Genomic DNA, 24,138 nt, shown 5'->3' with positions numbered 1-24,138 from the left:
ATTCGGATCATGGTAGTTGGGGGGAGGAAGCATCCAGGATCTGGGGGAAAGCTGTGTTCTTCATCGATACTACCTCACCCCCTAATTAACCCATCTCCTCAGAGCTCAGACACCTTAATGTAGTTACCACCCACTTTGTGAAGCATGTAACTCCTGAATGTGCATGTCTTATGGCTACCTATAAATATCCCAAGATAGTAAAGTTTCACTCACTTCTCCAAGTTCGACGTGGTCCACCAAGAGGGGCTGAGGTGAGCATGCTACCATAACATGTGTCTGACTCCTGTGCTCTATTCTCTCCTATCTTTCCTATCCTCTATGACTTTACTATCATCTTTACATGCTAACACCGGACAATTGCGCCTACTGGCCCTTCCGTTGTTGGAGGTTGGTTTCCTCTGATGTACACCCAAGGTAAAAGACAGCTTTTGTTCTTGATAAACTAACCTCCTGATGAAATAGATGAACATTAGTCCCTCTGCCCCAAACCCTGGCTTGAAGCCCAGTTAGCAGCCAGACGTTGTAGCTTCTTTGTTGGGGAGGAAAAGGCAGCATGCGGGCTCATTGTAGAGTGGCCTGCAGTGGACGCAGAAGAAACAGGAGGCAAGTGCCTTCTGAAATTCCAACAGCCAGGCATGAAGCGCCATGTGGCCCATGGTAAGTTGAAGAGAACATCACGTTGCCGCTCCAAGACTGTTCTCCTTGGCCCCACTGCCAGCTCCCTAAACAACTGTGCAGGCAGACTGTGTGAGTGAGTTGCTTTAACAGAAGAGAGCCTCTCTGGGCACAGGAACGACACCCTGCACACAGTAGGATAGCACTTCAGAGTTGAGATGGGGTTGCCAGCTTCTCTCCTAGCCCCCCAAAGCCCCACTCAGTCCCTGGAAATCTGTGCCACTTCTGACACAGCACTGATTGTTTGATATTCTTTCCTTATAATAAGAATAAAGCTGATCTACCATTAAAGAATTATTATTATTTATTATTACAGGGAGACACTAGCCATGTCACATAGACGAGAACCGATGTGACCCCCCAACTAAAGAACTTCTCATAAAGACAGATATTACTCAGGGAACAAAGAAATGATAATACAGCCATCTGATTGGTTAGACTTTGGTTGTGGTCACAAGAAGGCTGGCTTAGGAGTAGGGTCCAAGTGCCTCTGGATAATTGAGTAGAGCGGCTTGCAGTAAGTAATTGGTTTCACAATCCAGTTACAGAAATTTTCAAATCAGTCACATTGCATTCCAGTGGAAATCATAAAACATCACTGGTTGATGTTGAAATAACTTGAACCAGATGGTTCAAGGATTGGGGGGGGGGGGCGGGCAGGGTGAAAGGACACCAAGACCTAGTTTCCTAGAAAGAGCTTGTTAAACAAAAATCCTCTATGTTGTCTGGAGAAACTCAAGATAAGGTTGGCCCCAAGACCCTTTCAAACAATTCTATTACATGCTTGTCATGAAGAAGTTCTTGGGCCCACCTGATACCAAATACACCTGTGTCCAGATTCCCTTCCTTAGAGCATATTTCTGTCACATCTGGATTGAACTTCATCAAAAGAAAACCTTCTCTAGTTCTAGAAATTAACATGGCTACGTCCTAACAGGACCTTGTGAAAAAAATTTAAGTTGACTTTTGAATACAGCTAAGCAAACATGAGATCCTAGGCAGTCTGGTAGGCTGAAAGATCAGTTAAAATTCAACAAGAGCCGAATTAATCTAATCATTTGGTTTTGGTGAGAAAGGCTTTGTGAGTTCTCCCGGACTTTCCGTTTTTGACTTTGCATGGTGAACAGTGACGGCAGAGCGGGTCACAGTGGGGCTGTGCCCTGCAAGGTCAGCACTTTGAAACCACCAGCCCCTCCCCTGACTTTCGACTCCTGTGAAGAGTGACAGTCTCAGAAACCCGCAGGGGCGGTTCCACGCTGTCCTATAGAGTCGCTGTGAGTCAGCATGGACTTGATGGCAGGGGGTTGGGTTTGGGTTTCCTGAGCCCCGGGAGCGTCTGCAAGCAACTACAAGAGGATCCGCGCAAAAGGGGCTGAATCTGAAGGAGAAAACAATTCGCCACATTGAGGCCGAGGTTGAGAACATTGTCCCTGGAAGACTTTTTATAGAGTTTAGAATTTAACTTGGTAATTTGGTCTCTGTCCTTGTTTACTAAGATAAACAAACAAACTCACTGCCATCTGGTGAATGCTGACTCACAGTGACCCCTGTGGGTTTTGAAGACTGTACCTGTTGGCAGAAGTAGAGGCCCAGCCTTTCTCAGGAGGAGCTGCTGGGGGCTTCAGCAGCTGACCATGTGGATCACAGCCCAGCATGGACCACTCCACCAAAACCCTTGGAATTCCCTGAGTGAGAGGGGAGTTTGCTATGGAAGGCTTCCAGACCACACCTGAGGGCTTGTCTTAATAAGTGGGGGCTGACCTGGCCAGAAAGACCACCAGCTTGACCTCAGAACAACTGACTGACTGCATCCTGCCAGGGAGATGATGCCCCCGTAAAGGAGCTGGGCCTGCAAGCTTCGTGTTGGAACGCTCCCAAGCCCTGCTTGTGTGTCTCTTTGTTGGTGTCCTTTTTCGCGGCTGTAAAGCCAACGTCCTACGTCTGGCTGCCTTGTGCATTCGTTAACTGATACAGCAAATGACTAAACCAAAGGAGCAGCGGGTGCCCACAGACCAGAGTGAAGGGAGCTAGGTCCTCTGAGGGAGTAGAAGGAACCATTGGATGTGTGGCCAGCTGGTCAGAAGGGAGGGAGCCCAATAGGGTCCCCAAACTTTTAGAAGTAATGCGTCAGAAGTCAGGGTGTCGTACAGACTCACAAACTTGTAGCGAGTGTCTGAGGTGTTGGGCGGAACTGACAGTCTGGAGGACCACGTCCTTGAACTGGAGCTGGGACCCGGCTCCAGGTGGTCAGAGGCAGAGGAAAGAGTGCTGCCCACGTACCTGGTGTCAGAACCAAACAGGAAAGTGCGATTCCGTACAACCCTCATAGGTTCTGTCAGGAAAAAAAAGTGAATGTGACAGTTCCTCACACCTGCCAAGATCTATAGTAGTAATATCATGGGAAGTCAGCTCTCCTCTGTACATCGTCTGGGCCCCGGGGCCTGACCTCTCCCACCTTGGCATCCTGCTGAGCCTACGCAGTCAGGCTAAGATGGTGATTGTAGACTTGGGCGTGTGAGTAAGGGTGTGTGGGCATATGTGTGTGAGTGCCTACCAAGACCAAAACTAGTTATCTGTGATGTTTAAATGCTCCCTGATTATGTGGAGGCCTCAGTACCTTTCCCCTGTCAGAGAAGCTTCTGTGGATCGGGCATGCTCTAGCTATGACCCGGAAACAAAGTCGACCACAGGGAGATGTGAAATGGACCCAGGAAGTGCTCTCTGGATACCGTGTGTGGGTTGACGCTGTCTGAATTTCAGGGATTCCTGCCTGCTCAGGAGGCTTGGCTTCCTTGTGGACTTGAACTTGGTACATCTGGGAGGAAAGGATGACACGGTGTGTGTAGCGATCTGACGCCTTTAAGCTCTGCTGAAGCGACAGTCAGATGACAGATGCGTGTTTCTGAGCCCCTGCGGATAGAGGAGCCATTGTTCTGAGGGTCTCAGTGTCTGAGCAGCCCCTCACCGAGTGGGACATGCGAGGATGGAGCCTGGGTCCACAAGTCTGCAGAGGGAATGATGCAGCTCCTGGCCATTAAAGCAGCTGGGACAGTGTCTCCTCTATAGCCCCAGAGTCTGGGATTTGAGAACTCATGTCCTAGACCTGCCCACCTGCTCTTCATTTGACATTCACTGTCTACCTACTTCTGCCAAGTTGCTTCTGCCTGCTCAAATCCTCTGCAAGCCTACCCCCTATGCTTTCTCACCAGCATCTTCTGTATCCCAGTCCCTGCCTCTTGACACCATCCAGGACCATCTTCTGACCAAAGATCCTAATACAGGTGAGAGGGGGAGTCCTCTGCTTCCCAGATTCCACACTGAAACCATGGTGGCAGCTCAGTCCTCGTCCACTCCATCTTAAATCTCCAACCTCACTGCCTTTACAAGTGCCGGTCTCTCTGCCGAGAAAACACTTCCTCCCTTCTTTGCTGAATGAACACATTCAAGAATCAGTTGAGGTACCAGGAGAAAGGGTCGGGTCTGCCCAGACCACACAGGAACAAACTGAGAGGGAAAGAGAGAGAGTAGACCACATCTTGGCCCACCAAGCCCCAAGGTTGACATTCTTGCCTGGAGCAGACAATACACAGAGAAGACAGTAGGGTTGGCCCTACCATGAGACACAATGTCTCCTCACTGACCCATAGTACTACAAGGGACAGCACTGGAGAGACATTGTGGGAATTGTGCCCAGTCTGACACACCCCCCATCCCCACCACCCCCACACACACCAGGGCAAAACCTGAAGGGAGTTCAACAGAGCAGCAAGGAGAACAAAACAACAAAGTCCCGGAGGAATCCTGAAAATAGACTTGGGGACGGTGGGGGGAGGGGTGAGCAGGGCTTGGCACTTCACCAGTTTCAATCGGAAAACCTTCATAAGGGTCAGCAGACAGACCTGGAACTATTTATGTGCTTTTTAAAAATGTCTATTTATATAAGATAGGCAGGATAAACAATCCTGAGGTGAAAACAACAGGACCGACAGTTCCAGGGGGACATGGGAGAGGGGGAAGTGGGAGGGGGGGCCAACAAATTCAGGGACAAGGGAACAACAAGTAATCTAAAATCAATGGAGAAGGGGCCATAGAATGCCTGGTGGGGTTTAATCAGATGCAATGTAGTTGAGAGAAATTATTGAAAGCTGAATGAAGGTTGAACATGACAGTGGGACCCAAGGAAAGTAAAAGGAAATAGAGGAAAGAACTAGGAGGCAAAAGACATTTAAAGAGGTATAAATAGAGGCATATTTACATATGTAAATATATTTATATACGATAGGGATAAGTCTCTATACATACATTTATATGTTAAGTATTAAGGTAGCAGACGGACATTGGGCCTCTACTCAAGTTATCCCTCAACACAAGAATATTTTGTTCTAATAACCAGTCATTCTGTGATGCTCACCTTCCTGACAGGATTGTTGAAGACAAAATGGGTGCATAAACAAATGGGAAGAACACTGATGGTGCCTGGCAATTAAAAGATACAGCGTCTGAGGTCTTAAAGGCTTGAAGATAAACAGTCATCTAATAAGGAAGCAACAAAATCCATATGGAAGAATCACACCAGCCTGTGTGTGGACAGGATCAAGTATCAAAACAAACAATCATATCAGTGTGAATGAGGGGCTGGAGATCTAAAGCCCATCTGTAGAAAATTGGACATCCCCTCAGAGAAGGGTCACAAGGAAGGGACAAGCCAGCCAATATGCAGTAAAACACCCAAACATACAGCATTCCTCTAGATCTTTAATGCTTCCTCCCCCCACTATCATGACCCCAGTTCTACCTTACAAATCCAGCTAAACCAGAGCATGTACACTGGTACAGATCAGAGCTCTCAACACAGAGAATCCAGGACAGATGATCCTTCAGGAACCATAACAGGAGTAGCAATACCATGAGGGTAGGGGGAAGGTGAGGAAATGAAGGGGTAAAGGACCACAATGATAGATACATAACCTCCCCCCACCACCCCGCCCGACACACGGGACGAACAATAGAAATGTGGGTGAAGAGAGACCGTGGATGGTATAAGACAGGACAATCAATAATAATTTCTAATATATCAAGGTCCACTAGGGTGGGGGGAGGAGAAAAAAGGAAGAGCTGACACCAAGGGCTTAAGTAGAAAGAAAATGTTTAAAAATGATGATGGCAACATATGTACAAATGTGCTTGATACCATGGATGTATGGATTGTGATAAGAGCTGTAAGAGCCCCCAATAAAATGATTTATTTAAAAAAATCAGTTGAGGCACAAAGAAGCCTTCCTGGATCTCTCACTGATCTTCTTCTTGCAGGTGTGGGCTCTCAGCACCCTCTGTGTTGATGTCTAACAAAGCGTTTACCATCTGTGCTCTGTGGTCCACAACACTCCCTGCTTTCCCAGCCTTTGGCCTACAAAGAACCTGCAGGCAATGTTCAGGATTATAAGGTTTATGAAGGAAGTCAACAGGTGACAATGCAGGTGAGAAATGCTAGGAGAGAGCTGTTCGGTCAGGGCATGTTACATAGTTCTTTCAGGCTGATAATAAATGCCCAAAGGGCATGTCACACCACTGTAAACCTCAATCTGAAAGCACTCTGCTCAAGCTCTGTGAGCCAGCAAACCCAGGTCCCTGAATTAAGTTCTCAGAGGTATCCCACTCCAGTAAGCTTCAGCCTGAAGGTACTCAGCAACACTTCCGTGAGTCAACAAGTCCAACTCTCCCAATGAAGTGTCCCAAGGCACCCCACTCCACAAGATAGCCCTCTGACCCAAAGCACTCAGCTTTACTTGCTCCAAGTGCTGGGAAGTCCACCACTCTGCTTCATGCTCTGGCTCCTGCTTCTGCTGCTTTGGTTCAAGGAGGTTTACTTGGGATCTCAGGGTCCAGAGGATGTGCTCCACTCCTGGCTTTTGCTGGCAGTGAAATCTCCCTTCCCACCTCTCAGAGGGCTAGTTTTTGAACCTAGCAGGATGACAATCACAATGAATCCTACTTACAATTCCTCACAGGTGAGTCCTGTCAGTGTGTTCCCCCACATTCTTACCCAGACCCATCCAGGAAAAGGTAGTTTGGAGGAATTACAGAGATTTGGCTAGAAGAGACGCATTAATTACCATCATACTTGAGTACAAGCTGACCCAAATATCAGCCGAGGCACCTAATTTTACCACAAAACTGCACTAAAAATGTGCTGAAAAACTCTGCTTATACATGAGTATATATGGTAATTCACTACCCCTGCAATGACACTTCACTTATCTTTCTTACTGGACCATGGAGATCTTCAAGAGCAGGGCAGAGTCTAAGGGCAACTTGTGTCTTGGTCATCTCTGGATCCTCACCATGCATGTCACATAGTGAGTACTCAATACATATTTGTTGAGCTGTAATGAACGCTAGTGAAAAGAACACGAGTAAACTTGAATCCGAAAGACAGGTGTGTGGGTAGTCAGTGTATGTGGACCTAGTGAGTGTAGTAGTCCATTTCCCTCTCGGAACCTCAAGTTCTTGATCTGTAACAAGTGGTCAATTTTATGGGTTATTGAGACCATGGCTTGAGAATAATTGGACCATATGTTTCTATACAATAATAATGATTCATTCCTTTTATTAATAGATTAGCTTATACTTCACAATATGATTTAAAATGCACACTCTTGAGATCATGGCTTCAGAATATTTTATGGACTGTACATTTCTATACAAGAATAAGGAGCAATTCTTTTTAAATAAAATATTATCTTACACTTTACAATGTGATTTAAAATACATTATGTAGGAGAAGAAGGGGGAACGAATCACAATAATTGACAGATAACCACACACATCCCTTCCAGGGTGATGAACAACAGAAACCATGGGGGAAGGGAGACAGCGGTTGGTGTATGATATTAAAATAATAATAATTTATAATTTATCAAGGGGTGGCAGGAGGGGGGGAGAGGATCTGATATCAAGGGCTCAATAGAAACTAAATGTCTAGAAAATAACGATGGCAACACATGTACAAATACGCTTGATACAATTGATTTATGGATTGTTGTAAGTGCTGTAAGAGCCTCCAATAAAATGATCTTTTAATAAAATATATGTAATAAAATATACTACGTCATGCAACAAATGTGCAAGGAGTCATTACTACTGTGAGAGTACCTAGAGAGGAGTTTGTTTCAAATTCCTACCCATTACTTACAGCATGGGCTGAAGGCGGCTTATGATGGGAACACCTGGCATCAGTCACCGTGCCTCACAGAGGCTGCAGAAAAGGCCCAGGAGGCTGTTGACCAAATGGATGCCCACCAGGAGCATCTGCAGGAGACTGATGCAGAGGAGGACGGAGAAGAAGGACACGTGCCAAACAACAGCATTCGCGGGCTCCAGGCACACAGAGTTCCAGAGTGAACGCTCATACAAATAGTTCCTATCCCAAAATAGAAGGAGACCAGGGGTTGGGAGCCAGTCAGACCCATCAAACAAGAGTCCAGCAGAGAGCTGGGGCCACCCCCAGGTCAAGCCACGGGACTGGACTCCCGAGGGAGACTCTTCACCAGGTTGCAATATTCTGAGCACCAGAGGAATAAGATGTGTGATCAAGAGAAGACTGTATCTATTTATGTCTTTCTCTCTCTCTAAAAGAGTGCAAATCCAAATTTTCTTCCACTTACCTGTTTTGCAGGTCCTTGAATGGGTAGCCGTACTTCCAAGCTTGTGTCTGGTTGAAGGATGAGACATCGAACATGCAAAAAGGGCCATCTTTCAGCGCGACCCCAGAAGTGATAAAGCAAACCAAGGCTCCAAACAAAGCTAGTCCACTAGACAACAGAGAAGTCAGTATCTGCCAAGGGAGAGAAGAAAGAGTGGTCTTCCTTCAGGGGGCAATGCAGCGCTGATGAAACATACAACTTTCCTCTGGTTCTTTAATGCTTCCTCCCCTCCCCCACTATCATGATCCCAGTTCTACCTTACAAATATGGCTAGACCAGAGCATGTACACAGGTACAGATAAGAGCTGGAAACACAGGGAATTCAGGACAGATAAACCCCTCAGAACCAATAATGAGAGTAGGGATGCCAGGAGGGGAAGGGGAAGGTGGGGGGGAAAAGGAGGAAATGATCACAATGCTCTATCTATAACCTCCTCCCAGGGGGACAGACAACAGAAAAGTGGGTGAAGGGAGACATCGTCCAGTGTAAGACATGAAAAATAATAATTTACAAATTATCAGTGGTTCATAATGGAGGGAGGGGGTTGGAGGGAGGAGAAAAAAATGAGGAGCTGATATCAAAGGCTCAAGTAGAAAGAAAATGTTTTGAAAATGATGATGGCAACAAATGCACAAATGTGCTTGACACAATGGATGGATGGATGGATGGATGCTTGAGCCCCAATAAAATGACTAAAAAATGAAAGAAACAAGAGTGACCCTGACTTGCAGTGTGATCTGGACCAGACTGGATTCTCTGGTAATCAGTTTTCTCACATCATTTCACATGGGGCTAACCCTACTGACTGCACCTGCTGTAATGTAGAATCAGAGCGTGTGGTTGATCAGGTGGAGAGCCAGGATGGGTAAGAGAGAAAGGTTCTGAGAAAGGGGACACACGGGCCCCTGAATCTCCCTGACTTGGCAGGATCTTGGAAGTATCTCAGCAGGTTGGCATCAAAAACTTAAACACTCATACTTTATGACCTTGTCCAGGTATATACAAGCCAAAAACCAAACTTATTGCCATCAAGTCAATGCCGACTCATTGTGTCCCTTGTGGGTTTGTGACACTGTGACTGTTTCCGGGAATACAAAGCCCAGTCTGTCTCCTGCGGAGCTGCTGGTGGTTTTGAACTGCCCACCATACAGTATGTCCCCAGAATAAATGAAGGCAGGAACGCAAACTGAAGCCTGTACACCGGTCGGTGTTCATTACAGCCTTTTCACAGGAGCCCAAACAGAGAAACAACCGAAACATCTGTTAATGGATGAATGCATAAACAAAATGTGGATGCAAAGGAGCATTACACACCCACAAAATATGATGTCCACCATGACGTGGATAAACCTTGGACATGCTGAGCAAAGTAAGTCAGCCACGAAGGGACAAACATTGTATAATTTCACATATCTGAAAAAAAAAAAAGCAAATCTATAGAAACTAAACATCACTAATGGTTACCAAGGGCAGGAGGGAGTGGGGAAGGGGAGGATGCCAGAGCCTTAGCTGCACCCATGTTCCTGGTGGTGGATGCTTTGGTTGAGGACAGTGACGGGCCCTGGGGGCACAATATGAACAGTGAAATCCAGGTCATCCATCTGTAAGCCTGGAGGTTGTGAATAGAGTGGTGTGTATGTTTGCATCACAATAGCGAGAAAGCAAAACGCAAAAGTGAAAGTACCTTAACACTCCTACTGCAGTCCTTCAAGCGTCAGTGGGGTTACCCCCTGCCCACCTCTAACTCTTCTAAGGAAATCTGCATTTCCAAAAGTTCCAACTCCCATCTTGAGTCCTCTCTTTCTCAAATCGAGCATAAGAGAGAAGAAGGAAGGTAGGAAAGAGGGAAGGAAGGAGGATGGACAAAGCAAGGATGAAAGGAAAGGAGGATGGACGAGGGAAGGAGGGAGGGAGGGAAAGAGTGCAGCGCCTTCAGAAAGACCCCAGGGCTGGAAGTTACTTTCCAACCAAGAGCTTCTTTGGTTGCCAGCTGGTGCTCCGCTCATTTCCCTCCATACAGTTAACAATGACTGTCTCTCCTGGAAGGATTTTAAGTTGAGTCCTAACTAGTGCACTCATTCCCACCCCCTCCATCCCCAAAACGATATTATTAAAACCATTTGAATAAAACATAGAATAAATTTTTATACAGAATTATAATCATTTCCCCACTGGTATTCAGCTGGTTTGAAGCCTAAGAGGGGCCAGAGGAGGAATGCATCGTAAGTTATGATTCTCCATTTAAAAATTCAAGGTGAATTCTTCTGATTTAAGCCTAAAGCAAGAGTTCTCAAAAAGTGCTAGAAAGCCCAGTTTGTCTGCACCCACAGCGCTGCAACACCTGGGACGCATGAGAGATGTGAATCGCCAGGCTCCACTCCCGACGTACAGAATCCGGGACACTGGCGGTGGGACCTAAGCATCTGTGTTCTGACAGCTCTCTCAGGGGATCCCAATGTGTGCTCCAATTTGAGAACCATCCACCTAGGAAACCAGACTTGACTGGGACCAGCTGGTGACTGAAATGTGTGGGTGTTTACCATTAATTCTTTCAGATATAGTTCTGAGCCAGCAGGGTTTCCCATATGTGGGCTGCAGATATCAGAAGAGATTGAAGAATTTCTCTAAATGCCCACGTACTCATGTGCCCGGGACAGAATAATCCAGACATTTTATACATATAGGTAGTGAGATTTGTTTTTAAAATGTGAATTGGTGCTGCTATTAATAAAATGAGAACTTCTTCTGGGCCTCAGTTCCATTATCTGCTAAAGGAGTTGGACTAGAATCTAGTCTTTAGATGACCTCTGGAGAAACTTCAAGCTCTCAGAAAGACTGAAGTAAGAAAAGTCGGACAATTTGCTTATCAGCGATACAGGGTAACGATGTGCGCAACTCACGCCCACAGTTCGCTAACAAAAATAATATCAACCGACCCCCACATTTGCTTAGAAGTGACTTTTGTGTAAACCCTTGATCTGTTCACTCCCATTTTGTGGATGAAGTTTTGGGGCCTGGCAGGCTAAGCGACTTGCCCAAGAGCTTAGAGTTATTCAATGGTACAGTAAGGACCTGCCTTCTGTACTAAGGCCCAAATTCCTTCTTATCACTTGGCCTCTGCTGTAAGAGGTGGAGACATGTCACTCTCAGTATCAGAGGCATGAAAGCTGGCGCTTACAATGCAGCAGGGCCCACTCTTACGGAAGCAGCCACTCCTCCAGCCCATCAGGGAGATGAGGGTCGCCGAAGTGAGTACCTGGAAGAGGAGAGAAAAGTGTTAAGAAGAGATTAGATGATGTAAGTTTGTAGCTACTGTCCAAAGCTTACTCAAGTGTTGAAACACAGTACTTAAGACACCTTAAATGAACCCACCTGTCTATATTTCCCAGGCTTTTAACTGTCAGGACCAGGGGTGACTAGCCTAGTGATTAAAGTGATGGAAGGGCTTAACTGTTAACTGAAAGATTTGCGGTTCAAACCCACCAGCTACTCCTTTTGAGCAAGACATGGCAGTCTGCTTCCATAAAGATGTACAGCTTTGGAAAGCCTATGGGGCAACTCTACTCTGTCTCACAGGGTCAGTATGAGTTGAAGTTGACTCACTGGCAATGGATGTAACCAGATCAAACACGGCGAGGAAATGTTCACACCCAGTCTACCTCGTCTCCGAGCTAAACTCCAGCAACCCTTGACAAGTCTTCCTGTTGTGTTCTTCCCCTTGGAGCTTACGGACCCGAGACCAGCTAGTCAGATCAAACCTCTGCTGGAACCAAACACTGCTATCTACCACCTCCCTATCTCACCCTTGGGGGGAACTCAGAGAGCTCACATTCAGGGAGCCCCAGACGCTTACCAGAAGGCCCCCTCCCCAGAGGCCGGAGCCTAACATGGCATGCCTGCCAACAAGGCCCCTCAACAGGTAGTGGAAATCCCAGTTGGGGAAGAGGAGCACCATGTTGGTCCCAGCAGCCAACAAGGCCATCATGCCCAGGCTCAGTCCCAGGAAGCGGGAGCAGGTCCGGAAGCATGCCATCACACAGGCAGAGCGCAGGCTCCTGGAACGGATGGAAGGAGAATTGAGAGAGCGCTGCTGCTAGGAGCATGGAAGAGAGGAATCAGAGGACCAGGATGGGTGGGAGAATGAGACCAGGAAAGCTGTTAACTCCCAGGGTCAGCTCAAGGAAGCCCTGCCCCTGAGAAGTCTCCCCACAAGGCATAGGGTTTAATTGCTTTGATCTCGGACACCTCCTCCCACAAACGCTCCCTACTATACCTCTATCACGGCCACAATTATTTCTCTTTCAGAGAGAAATTTTGAAAGATGTCCTTGAGATGTCCACTCTCATTTCTTCTTTTCATCATTGTACAGGAAGCGCATCTGGAAGAATAAGAACAAGAAGCAAAAGCCATATAGGTTGGAGAGACATAATATTGTCATTAGAAATAACACGATCATCTATGTAGATCATCTTCAGATAGCTACCAAAAGTTACCAGAGTTAACAGGCAAGTTTAGCAAGATCCCAGTATAAACCCATGATATACAACAAACGTTCTTTTGTATCTCCGTAACCAGCAATGGCAAATTGAAATTAAGAAACAATATGACTTATGGTGGATTAAAACATAAGCTACTTAAGAAACATTAACAGAACGCATGCAGGACTGCTACACTAAAAAGTTGCAAAGCATTGCTAAGAGACATGAAAGCAAATGTAAATAAATGGAGAGATATATGCCATATTTGTGGATCCGAAGAGTCAATATTGTCAAGATATCACTTCTTTCAAAATTGATGCACAGATTCAGTGCAATCTCAGTCAATGTCCTAGTAGAGTTTTGTAGAAATTGATATTCTGAATCTAAATTCCTATGCAGATGCCAAAATTCTAGATTAGACAAAACAGTGCCGAGAGGGATAAAAGAACAACGTTGGAGAACTTACATCATGTGATTTCAAGACTTTTTACCAAACTAGTGATCAAGACAAGGAAGTAATGGTGTAAGGATCTCTCAGTGGGTGGAATCGAGGGTGCAGAGATAGACCCAACATGCATGATCACGTGATTTTTAAAAGATGATAATTCAGTTACCACTTGAATTGGACAGTCTTTTCAACAGATGGTTTTGAAATGAAAACTATTTCTCCATATTATATTCAAAAACTAACTTGAAGTGGATCATAGGCAAAACTTTAATAACATTTCAGAAAGAGAACATAGGAGGAAATCTTCCTGACCATGGATTAGGCAAAGATTTATTCAATAAATAAAAAAACACATTCCTTTCAAAAATAAAGAAATACATTTGGACTTCCTTTAAAATTAATTTTCTTTTCACTTTGAAATCATTTTATCATTCAGAGAATGAAAAGGCAAACCTTGGGCTGAGAGAAATATCCACACAACATGTCTCGTACCTAGACGATACAAAGAATCCTTAAAACTATATGACAAGCAACGATATAGAAGATGATTTGAACGGCTATTTCATCTCACCTCACAAAAGAAGAGCTATGGATGGTCAGAGGTGGATGCCCACTTAGAACATGAAAAAGCTCAGTGTCATAGGGAGATGCAAATTGAAACCGCAAGCTCCCACTGACAGACTACACGCTCACCGGAATTGTTCCAGTGGGAAAGTAGGACTGTCCCATGGATTAGGGAGCACCCGGGAGTCTCACACGTAGCTGGTGGGTGCAAACAATAGTCACTTTATAAGCAGCTTGTGGTTTCTTATAAACTTAAATGTAATACTTACCAAACCACCCAGTCATGGCACTGCTGGGTATTGATCCAAAAGAAATGGAAATGCACGTTCATACAAAGACCAGCACTTGAATGTTCACAGCAGCTCTATCAATAACTGAAAATTAGAAATAACCCAGATGTTGGTTACTAGATGAGTAGAGCAAGGGCGGCAGGTCCAGACAATCGAACACGACCTTTGGGCAGGAACAATCAGCTGCCGAGGCATGCAACCGCATGCGACCACGCGGGAGACGTGCAACGCATTCTGCTAAGTGAAGGGGGCATTCTGCTCATCTGACATTCTAGAAAAGGCAAAACCTTACTAACAGAAAGCAAACCAGCGGTTGGCAGGAGCTGAGAATGGGAATAGGTATTCCCCTGGGGCACAAAGAACCTTTTCAAGTGAAAAAAAACAAAGCCTTTCGATAGCTAGATTTTGGATACGAACCCCTGCCAGCACAATGACTAAGGACTCTTTGCTCACTTGCTAACTGAAGAGTTGGGATTAGTACCCACAAATCCCTCACCGGGAAACAAGAGCTGGCAATCTGCTTCCATAAAGATTCCAGCCTAGAAAGCCTGATGGGGAAGCTCTGTCACCAGGGATTGCTCTGAGTTGAAAACTGGAGTAGAACGTAATTTCTGAGCACTGGGTTTACAGAGCTTGCGGTTTGCAGTGGGAATCCTAAATCCATTTTTAAGTCTCCACCTAAATGCAACCTCCCTTGAGTTCTTTCTGGGGACTGGCCCGCAATGGGGAAAGCTTGGCCTTCAGGAAGAGGGTATTTTGAAAGTATCTTGCTCTCCTAGCCAGGCCAGGGAGGAGCAGCCTCACCCTCAGATCTTGCCCTGATGTGCCCTTGGTGGAAATTGGGGCACTAGGGTGGAATAGTGACGTGTCGCACACCAACCCCCTCGGTGAGAGGGCTCTGAGCCCATTTGGTGAACGTTTCTCATCTGTAATAGTGTACTTACCCCCTTCTGTAGTCCCACCTGCCACTATGGTAAATGGACTTGCTGCCACTTATGATTTTCTGACAATTTCCTTTGTTTTCCATGTCATATTTAAATGACCACATTTCTGGGCCTCTTTGGACACCTTTAAAACTTTTTTAACACCCCCAACCCCCATGGTTCAATTGCTTTTAAAAAAGAAGCTGTGTAATCTATATATAACCTCCTCCCAGGGGGATGTACAACAGAAAAGTGGGTGAAGGGAGATGTCGGACAGTGTAAGACATGACAAAATAATAATATTTTATTTATTTATTTAACATTTTATAAGTTATCAAGGGTTCATGAGGGAGTGGGGAGTGGGGAAGGAGGGGGAAAATGAGGAGCTGATACCAAGGGCTCAAGTAGAAAGCAAATGTTTTGAGAATGATGATGTCAACCAATGTACAAATGTGCTTGACATAAAGGATGGATGTATGGATTGTGATATTTGTAGGAGCCCCCAATAAAATGATTTTTAAAAAGAGTTGTGTATTCACAAGCAGTTCTAGTACTCACTACCCCATCCTGCATGCATTGTTTGCTCTTCAAAGCACCCCCCTTCCCTATCTTCCACCCTGTATCCCCTATAAGCCCTTTTATCAGTTATTATGTCATGCATCCGCTCCTTCTGTGCTTCACAAACTGGAAAACCCAACAGAAACACATACACATACAGAAATAAAGTGGTAAGGATAAAATAAATAATTATATAAAGATGAATGTACAAATAATGAGTAACAAAGAAAAGACCACTATCGGTATTTAAAAAGCCAAGGAAGAGATTTTTGTGATGGAACAAGCAAGAAATACTTGCACCTAGAACAATTTCAGGTTGGATCAAGAGGAAGGTCAACTGAACAAGTATAAGGTACCTGGTATAATCAAGATGACAATGGCCTTTGTCGGATAGTAAGTCTGTTTGAGACGCCTTGCCTGGGGCTAGAGGGAATCTGCCAGTGGCTTAAACTAACTAGACACTCTGAAGATGGGTCTTGGGGTCCCACTGTGCTCCATAGACTTCTACAAATTGGGCGTTCACAATTTAAGCTCTGCTACTTCTCCCTTCATCATATTTGGTCTTTGTTATTGTCATCTTTGGATCACACAAGCTGGTGTGCTTCTTCCATGTGGACTTAATTAACTCTTCACTTCAATGGCTGCTTATTTGAATACAAGCCTTTAAGACTCCAGACATGATTCCAATTGATAGCTGGGCACCATCTGCTGTTTTCACCACATTTTGCTGTAGTACCCTTATCTTCAGTGATCATTTCATGAAGGTGAGTACCAAGCAGTCCATTGTGTCAGAACTAAGTGTTCTTGGATCGGGACTAGAGTTAAGTGGGAGCCCAGACTCCATCAGCTGGTCCATGAGCTATGCACGACTCAGGTTTCCTTTGGCGGTCATACTGGGGCAAAATCAAAACTCCATAAGATAAACTACACCAACAATGGCAACAAGCCAGCCACAAAACAAAACAACAACAAGCTAAAGGCTAGCAAACAAAAGCCCATAGAAAGAAATAAGTAAAACATTGTCAATCATCCCCCCTGGATATAAGGCAAGTGCGCTGATAACATCACCGATCTTCCCAGTGACACAGCATTGTCCATTGCAGTGTGAGGAGTCTATGCGAGTACAGCTCCACCCTGAATCAGAACCCCTGTGTTGTTGCCCTACACTTGCCCCTTTGATCTCCCATTTGATTGAGCTCTGCTTACCCTGAGTATGGGGATTGGTGCCAGGGAGAAATTTCCTGGATCAATTCTTCCAAATGCAGATCCCTGCCACCAGATCAAAACCTGTCATATAAATGTAAAGGGGGCATCAAGGTACTAAATATATGGTGATTCTGAGTCCCTTTCCATTGGACACCCACCAAGCCAGGGGTTCCCCCCCAAGGGCCAATGACCATCACTTCCACTGTCTGGGGCAGCCAATCTCCACTTCTTCTCCCTTCTGAGTGCCCCAGTCCTCAGTCCAAAGGTGCAGGCAACTTCGAGGCATCGCTCAGTTCATTCAGCTGGACCTCTATGTTAAGTCCTTCTGGTATAGCTTCTGTGTTGTGCCATGCTGCTTGCAAGGTCAGCGTCCAAGGTCATCATTGGTGCTTAGTCTGTGGTGTGTTTCACCAAGGGTTGGATAGAAACTTATATGCAATGTCTACTCAGTAACATTAAATCTGATCTTTGGACACCTTTAGGAGCCCTGGTGGCGTACTGGTTATGATTTGGGTCCTAAGTCCAAGGTCAGCAGTTTGAAACCACCTCTGTGGGAAAAAGATGAGGTTTTCTCCTCCTGTAAAGAGATACAGTCCCAGAAACTCACAGGGGTGGTCCTTAATCGGCATTGATGGCAGGGACCTGGGGTTTGACTTCAGACACCTTGTTGGCCTCCTGCTGCTGGTCTCTCTCATTTGGATGATTTGTCTTTGTCCTGTGTGGGACTTATTAAATATGTCCCTATAAATTATATTTGAACTTGGGGACTCTTTTCTACCCTAGATGACATCAAACAATAAAGACAAGAGTCTGATGATAAAGACACAACTGTATGTTTTAAATAAAATTCATCAAACTGTTAAAAAAACTCATCAAACTATACTCTTAAAAATGGTTAGTGTAGCAAGATATGACAAAATAATAATTTATAAATTATCAAGGGCTCATGAGGGAGGGGAGAGTGGGAAGGGAGGGGAAAAAAAGAGGACCTGATGCAAAGGGCTTAAGTGGAGAGCAAATGCTTTGAAAATGATTGGAGCAAAGAATGTACAGATGTGCTTTACGCAATTGATGTATGTATGGATTGTGATAAGAATTGTATGAGTCCCTAAAAAATGTTTTTAAAAAAGGCACACACACAAAAATGGCTAGTGTAAATTATACAAGCATACAGCTAATTAAAAATTGAAATGATACATCCAAGTAAATTATAAAATGCCACCTCCACCCTTCTTCCTACATCCCTTTCTCTATTGCCCATGTTCACTGATAGGTGAACTTTTGTTTATCAATTTAACAGAACTAGTAGTGTTTAGGTAGAGTCATGCAGCCTAAAATTGAAAGAAGAAAAACCAAACCAGTCAGGACATCCCCAGGAGATGGCTTGTTCCTATTTTGTTGGCCGGTCGCATGTACTTGTGTATCTCCTTTACAGAATGGGAGCTGCTGGAAAGCCGGGATCTTGACATTCTGCTACCATACGTTGTTTTGTAAATAATGTGCGTGTGCGTGTGTGTGCACCCTTTACTTCCCAAATCTCAGAGCTCAGTTCATCTCCTTCCTCTCCCACAGCAGGGAACTTCCTGCTGCAATTCTATTTTAGGGTGCATAATATATATATATATATTGAGGAATTAGTGAAGAAATGGAATAAACAGATCATTGACAGTCTTTGGAGGGTGGAGGCCATAAAGAGGGTAAAATTGGGAAAGGCCACACCTGGGCATCACTAATATTACAGGCAATCACCTATATTTTAGAATGAGTTGTATTTACAGATATACAAATATACTATTCACTACGTGCCTCTTTCTTTCCAGTCTCAATTATTTCATTGTATGTGTGTATAAAGACACATATAGATAGATAGGTGATTACCAATAATATCATTGACACCCAATGGCCTCCCCCAATTCTACCATCTTTTCAGGCTCCACCCCAAAACAGTGATCCCAAATATTTGTTTTAGCATATCCTCTCTTTTTTTATGGTATTCCCTGGGGACTTCATTGCTCTGTTCCCTTGCTGTTCTGTTGCACGCCGTTAGTGTTTTGCCTCAGTGTGGTGGGATCAGATCAGGCAGAATTCCCACACTGTGTCTCCAACCTTGTCCCCTGTAGGGACCTTCATTTTTTTTTTTCAATCAAAGAATTCACTTTCAAAACAAGTCACGAACTGCCAAGTGTGTTCTCTTTGCCTGGCCTGCAAACTCACTACCCTATGCCGAATCTCTCCAGCTCATCTCAAACTCAAACTCACTGCCACGAGTCCAGGGAAATCCTAGAGCCCAGGGCCTTACTGTACCCCCGCGAGTCTCCAAGACGGTAGGTAACTCTTCACGGGAGTAGAAAGTCGCCTCTTTCTTCCTCAGAGCGACTGGTGGTCTCAAACTGCTGCCCTGGCCGCAGCCCACTGTGTAACCATGACGCCACCAGTGCTCCTCATTCCAACTCATAGTGACCTTCTATAGGGTTTACCGGGCTGCAAGTCCTTCTGGAAGCAGATGCTTCATGCTTCTTCCACCGAGAAGCTGGTGTGTTTGAACTGGCAGCCAACTCAGTGTGTTACTGTCTGACACCTAAGCTATGAGCCTCCAGGGCTCTTGGTCCGGCAGCAGTTTCAGAGAAGTAAATGGAGGCCTGGCACCACCCGGATCGGGCCGTCTGGTTTGGAGACGGGCTGTGCTCCCCTCGCTGCTACTCCAGCACCTACAACCCTTGAGTCCCTCTGCTGCCCTTGGTCTCAGCGCTCAGTCCCATCCGCCCTGTGCTCTATTTTACTGTGGCGAGTACAGCGTTTGCCCTCAGAGCCACGCTTTCCAGAGAATAAAGTAGCTATCTCAATACCTGCAGAGGTTTAAGTCTTGGTGAAGGGGGTGGCATGGAGAGGGGCGTCCCAAGGGAACAGTGGCACTGCGTGCCGGGCCCCAGGCCCGGAGGGAAGGTGGGGGAATCAGAGGGGTGACTTCTCCTGCCTCCTGTCACAGCTGGGACGCTGCAGGAGGCCCCCTTTGGGAAGTCAGCCTTCAGCGCCTCCATCTTCCACCACGGAGAGCGCAGCGTGCCCTGCTGTCATGAGGCCTGGTGCAGGGCCCCTGAGTGGGTCTCTGGGTCGAGGTAAAGACCTGCTTCCATCCTAGATGGCTGACGTTTTGTCAGTGGCCAGAGGGAAGGGCTGGGGTGTGCTTGGGCTTCTGAGCAACTTCCTGTGCAGGGACTGCCTGTCAGCTGCCTCGAAGTCACACCACGGAAGGGCAGGCCAGTCTAGACACGGGTGCCCCAAAACGTGCCCCGGCAATCTCTTCTACAGGAGACGTCGCTTAACAGGAACATCTCCAAAAGGAAGCAAAGGAAAAAGTAAGAACTTAAGTAGGGTGGTAGGTGGACTTTGGAGAATTCTACCCATAATCTATCGCTATGGAGCAAATTCTGACTCTCATTGACCCGCGTAGGATTTCTGAAATGTTACCGGAAAAGACAGCCTCGTCTTTCTCCATGGGAGCGCTGGTTGGGGGTGGGGGTAGGGTTTGAAATCCTGACGGAAACCTCCCTCCCTCACTGCCTGGAGTTGATTGCAAGTGATAAGAACGCAGGAGGACAAGGTAGAGCTGCCCTGTGAGTTTCCTAGACTGTAGCTCTTTATGGGAGTAGAGAGCCGAGGTTTGGTTTGATTTGGTTTGGTTTGGTTTGGTTTTCCCCCCACCTGGTGGTTTCAAACTGCTGGCTTTGCAGTTAGCAGCCCCAGCACGTAACCATGAGGGCTCCTGACCTCAATCCAGAATGCCACTTATCTAATGCCAAAAGCCCTTGCCAGGCTGTTCTAGCTGGATTCTCACTCCTTCTGGCTTTGTGTCCCTAGAAATCATAGCATTCTGGGGAATGTTCCCCCCAAAATGGTGAGCCACGAGATGAAGCGGAGTTTGGCTGATTTAAGCCGGGAAGAGCAAGCAGGAGCAGGCTGCAGACACAGCCCTGTGCTCAGCCGAGATCCTCGCTGTCTGGGCAATGGCTCAGCTCAGTCACGAGGAGGATGAGACCCGACCGCACTCCTCACCTGGCCAGCCTTTCTTTTGTTCCTGGGCATGAAGTGAGCACTCCCTATCTGCCGGAGTCCCTGAGCAGTGTAAATGGTTGGTGTGTTTGGCTGTTAACCAAAGGTTCCAGGTTCAGGTCCCCCAGGGGTGATTTGGAAGCAATGCCTGATGGCCTGCTTTCAAAGAACCAATCATTGAAAGCCCGAGGAGCACAGTTCTGCCCTGACACAGCTGGGTCGCATGGATTGGAACAGAATTCGTGGCAACTGGTTTTGACTGACGGGCACTGTGCTGACGGGTTGGGGATGCAAGAGCAGGCAGTCTTTCTTTTGAGGAGTTGAATTCTAGTAGAAATACTGACTAATCCATAAGCCATGATGATGAATTGGGAGCAATCCCAAGCAAGGAGTCCTAGTGAAGGTAGGAGGGAGGTCAAGGCCAAGTCCAGGAGCCAGGTCAGGTCCCCTGGAGGGGAGTCATCAACTCAAGGCTCCTGCGGTTGAGTCAGTTCCAACTCGTAGTGACCCGACAGGACAGAGCAGAACTGCCTCTGTGGGTTTCTGGGCGGACGCTCTCTACAGGAGTAGAAAGGCCCCTCTTTCTCCCACAGAGCGGCTGGTGGTTTCAATCCTCTACCCTTGGGTCTCGCCACCCAATGCATCACCACGGCACCACCAGGGCTCCTAAAAGTAGCATGCACATATGCAAAGGTGGGAAGATGACAGAGTAAGGTGAAATAAGGTCATACAACTTCTACGTGACAAAGCCCAGGCTTGGGGGAGTGGGAAGTTTGTACTCCCAAGTGCCAGGCCACACTGCTCTGCAGCCATCACCTCATGGAACCCTTTCATTTTTGCTTACCTGCATCCAGGAGCAGAAACCCAGGTGGGCGAGAAAGCACCTGGAGGAGGTCTCCCTCTTCAAAGCAGTCCTTCACTCCCGGAGGCCCTGCCAGGATGCTGACCCAACAGGCCTCTCTCGGAGAGGCAGGGCGCCTCTGAGTATATGTAGAGTTTGCCAGGCTCCCACACACCTTCCCACAGGCTTCTGCTGAAGGAACTTCCTCTCTGCGGCCCTTTCCTAATGGCCACCGGCTTCTCATTCTCATGTGATCCGAAGGAAGGAAACGAGGCCTGAATTAAAGTATCTCAGTGAGTCAGAGCACAGTCCCATGCACAACAAGCAGCTCCCCCTCATTTCTTCCATGAGCACCGGTACTTGTCCGCACCCAGCTGACCGGACCCTCGTGTGCTTCGCTGACTGCCGAATATGGGGCTCTCTGGATGAGCGACACCGAGCAGAGAAGCCACCTATCACTCTCCTTCCTGTGCCCTTGGCTGACGGGTTGGGTGGCCCGGTTCAGCATTAGCCTTCGAGCACCATCATCTTGTAGCACAGTCACACCAAACGGCTAGGCATGTTGTGGTGCTCAGCAGGGAGATTGTGAGCGTCCCCCTGACCGATTTGTCAAACGCTTATTCAAGATCCAGTCTATGTATCCCTAAGGACCTCCCCCCAGCGTGTTGACACTATACTGCCCACTGCATTTGATTTAGAAATTAGAAATGACATCACATAGACACAAGGTATACAATTCTTCTTTAAACATTCAAGTTTCATTCTAAATTATTATTATTTTTAAATGTATGGAATGCTTCACAAATTTGCGTGTCATCTTGCACAGGGGACATGCTAATCTTGTCTCTAAACAATTTTCAGACTTATATCATCCTCCTGAAGCACCATACCATCGTAGCTTACGATAACTTTGGGGTAAAAAAGGCAACTGGACAAAACAAGGTTCCAAATAACCCTTCTTGTGGTTAGATGCTACCCAAGTAACTCTGACTCCCCGTGACGCTCTGGGCAACGGAACCGAACCCCGCCCGCCCCTGCGCCATCTGCACAATTGTTGCGATGAAGCCCATTTTGTGGGCACTGAGTCGTCTGTCTTGTGGAGGGTCTTCCTCTTGTTCATGGGCCCTTGACCTTGCCAAGCAGGAGGTCCCTTTCCAGGTCCCTTGTGGGAAAAAGAAAGGTTTCTCCCGATCGTCTCCCCCAAATATATGTTAGATTTAGGACACTGCTTGCAGCTAATGGTGAATGATTGTCAAGTTCCCTCCCTGAAGGCAGTCAGCTGCCAGACTACTGTCTGGTCCCACCACAGGTAGGGCCCACTCCTTGCTGTTAAGGACAATAGGCTACTTCTCCCTAAAGGCTGCAGCCATCAGTTTGGTCCCTGCAGGGTGGGTTTACACCCTACTAACAATAGTTTCTATAGTGAGCAAGAGACCAGGTCAAACCTACTCAGTGACATCCAAAGTTAGGCTGCCATCCTGAATCTAGGATCTGCCCATGTTGTCACATGTATACACCTATTACCTCCTCTTCCAATAACATATGAACCCCTAGATCACCCTCCTACTTTTACTGTATTATCCATAGCACAACTCTTTCCTGTGATGCATGTTGTCACCTGTAATTAGGGGGCTTGCATCACTCTCTCCACATGGACCACCAAGTGAAGCTGAGGTGAGCATGCTACCATGGAATGTGTCTGATGCCATTATTTCAACTTCTTCTATCTCTCATGCTCTCTATGACTTTACTATAATCTTCACTTATTGTCACTGTACAATTGCGCCTACCGGACCCGTGATGATGTTAGGGGCTGGCTTCCCTGACAGTCCCTCCTGATAATATGTCCACAGTACATAAAACAAAGTCACACTATCTTAACTTCTAAAACGCGTTCCGTCTGCACTCCCTCCGAGACAGACTTGTTCATTTTTTAGCTGCCTACGGTTAAGATTCATCATCTGTTAAGATTCATTGCAACAGCATCATTTTCTAATACGTCAGTCTTTCTTCGGTCTTCCTTATTCATTATCCACCTTTCATGTACATATAAGGTCATTGAAAATACCTTAGTGCACCTTGCCCTGGCTCAGGCACACCTTAGTCCCCAAAGTGACATGTTTGCCTTTTACTTTACAGAGGTTTCGTGCAGTCGGCTTGCCCAATTTGCAATACATTGATTTCTTGATCGCTGCTTCTATGCCTGTGAATTATGAGTTCAGATAGAACAAAATTCTTCTTTTTTTTGCCCCCACCCCTTTTTTTAAGCCAAATCTTGACAACACTCTTTTCTCCTTTTATGATGTTTATTCGTCTAGTGAAGACTTCTCTTTTTCGTTTTCTTTTCATTGTGATGTGACTGGAGCAGTCCTGTATTCGAATTTCAAGAAAGAAAACAAAT

At 46.2% G+C, this 24,138-nt stretch overlaps 1 protein-coding gene and 1 pseudogene across 1 annotated transcript; both read right to left on the bottom strand.

Annotated features, from left to right (window-relative positions):
• Positions 1–7,911: 7,911 nt before the first annotated feature.
• Positions 7,912–15,186, bottom strand: TM4SF19 (transmembrane 4 L six family member 19). Its single transcript, XM_075557159.1, has 5 exons — positions 15,104–15,186; positions 12,233–12,434; positions 11,558–11,635; positions 8,340–8,509; positions 7,912–8,095 (listed from the first exon to the last, which is right to left on the bottom strand). The coding sequence occupies exons 1-5, from the start codon at positions 15,184–15,186 to the stop codon at positions 7,912–7,914; spliced, it is 717 nt and encodes a 238-aa protein (XP_075413274.1).
• Positions 15,187–22,519: 7,333 nt separating this feature from the next.
• LOC142455745 (U6 spliceosomal RNA) lies at positions 22,520–22,619 on the bottom strand (annotated as a pseudogene).
• Between the last annotated feature and the right edge of the window lie 1,519 nt (positions 22,620–24,138).

The sequence above is a fragment of the Tenrec ecaudatus genome, chromosome 8, assembly GCF_050624435.1.
Source record: "Tenrec ecaudatus isolate mTenEca1 chromosome 8, mTenEca1.hap1, whole genome shotgun sequence".
Classification (NCBI taxonomy): Eukaryota; Metazoa; Chordata; class Mammalia; order Afrosoricida; family Tenrecidae; genus Tenrec; species Tenrec ecaudatus.
This window is presented reverse-complemented; position numbering and strand designations above follow the sequence as displayed.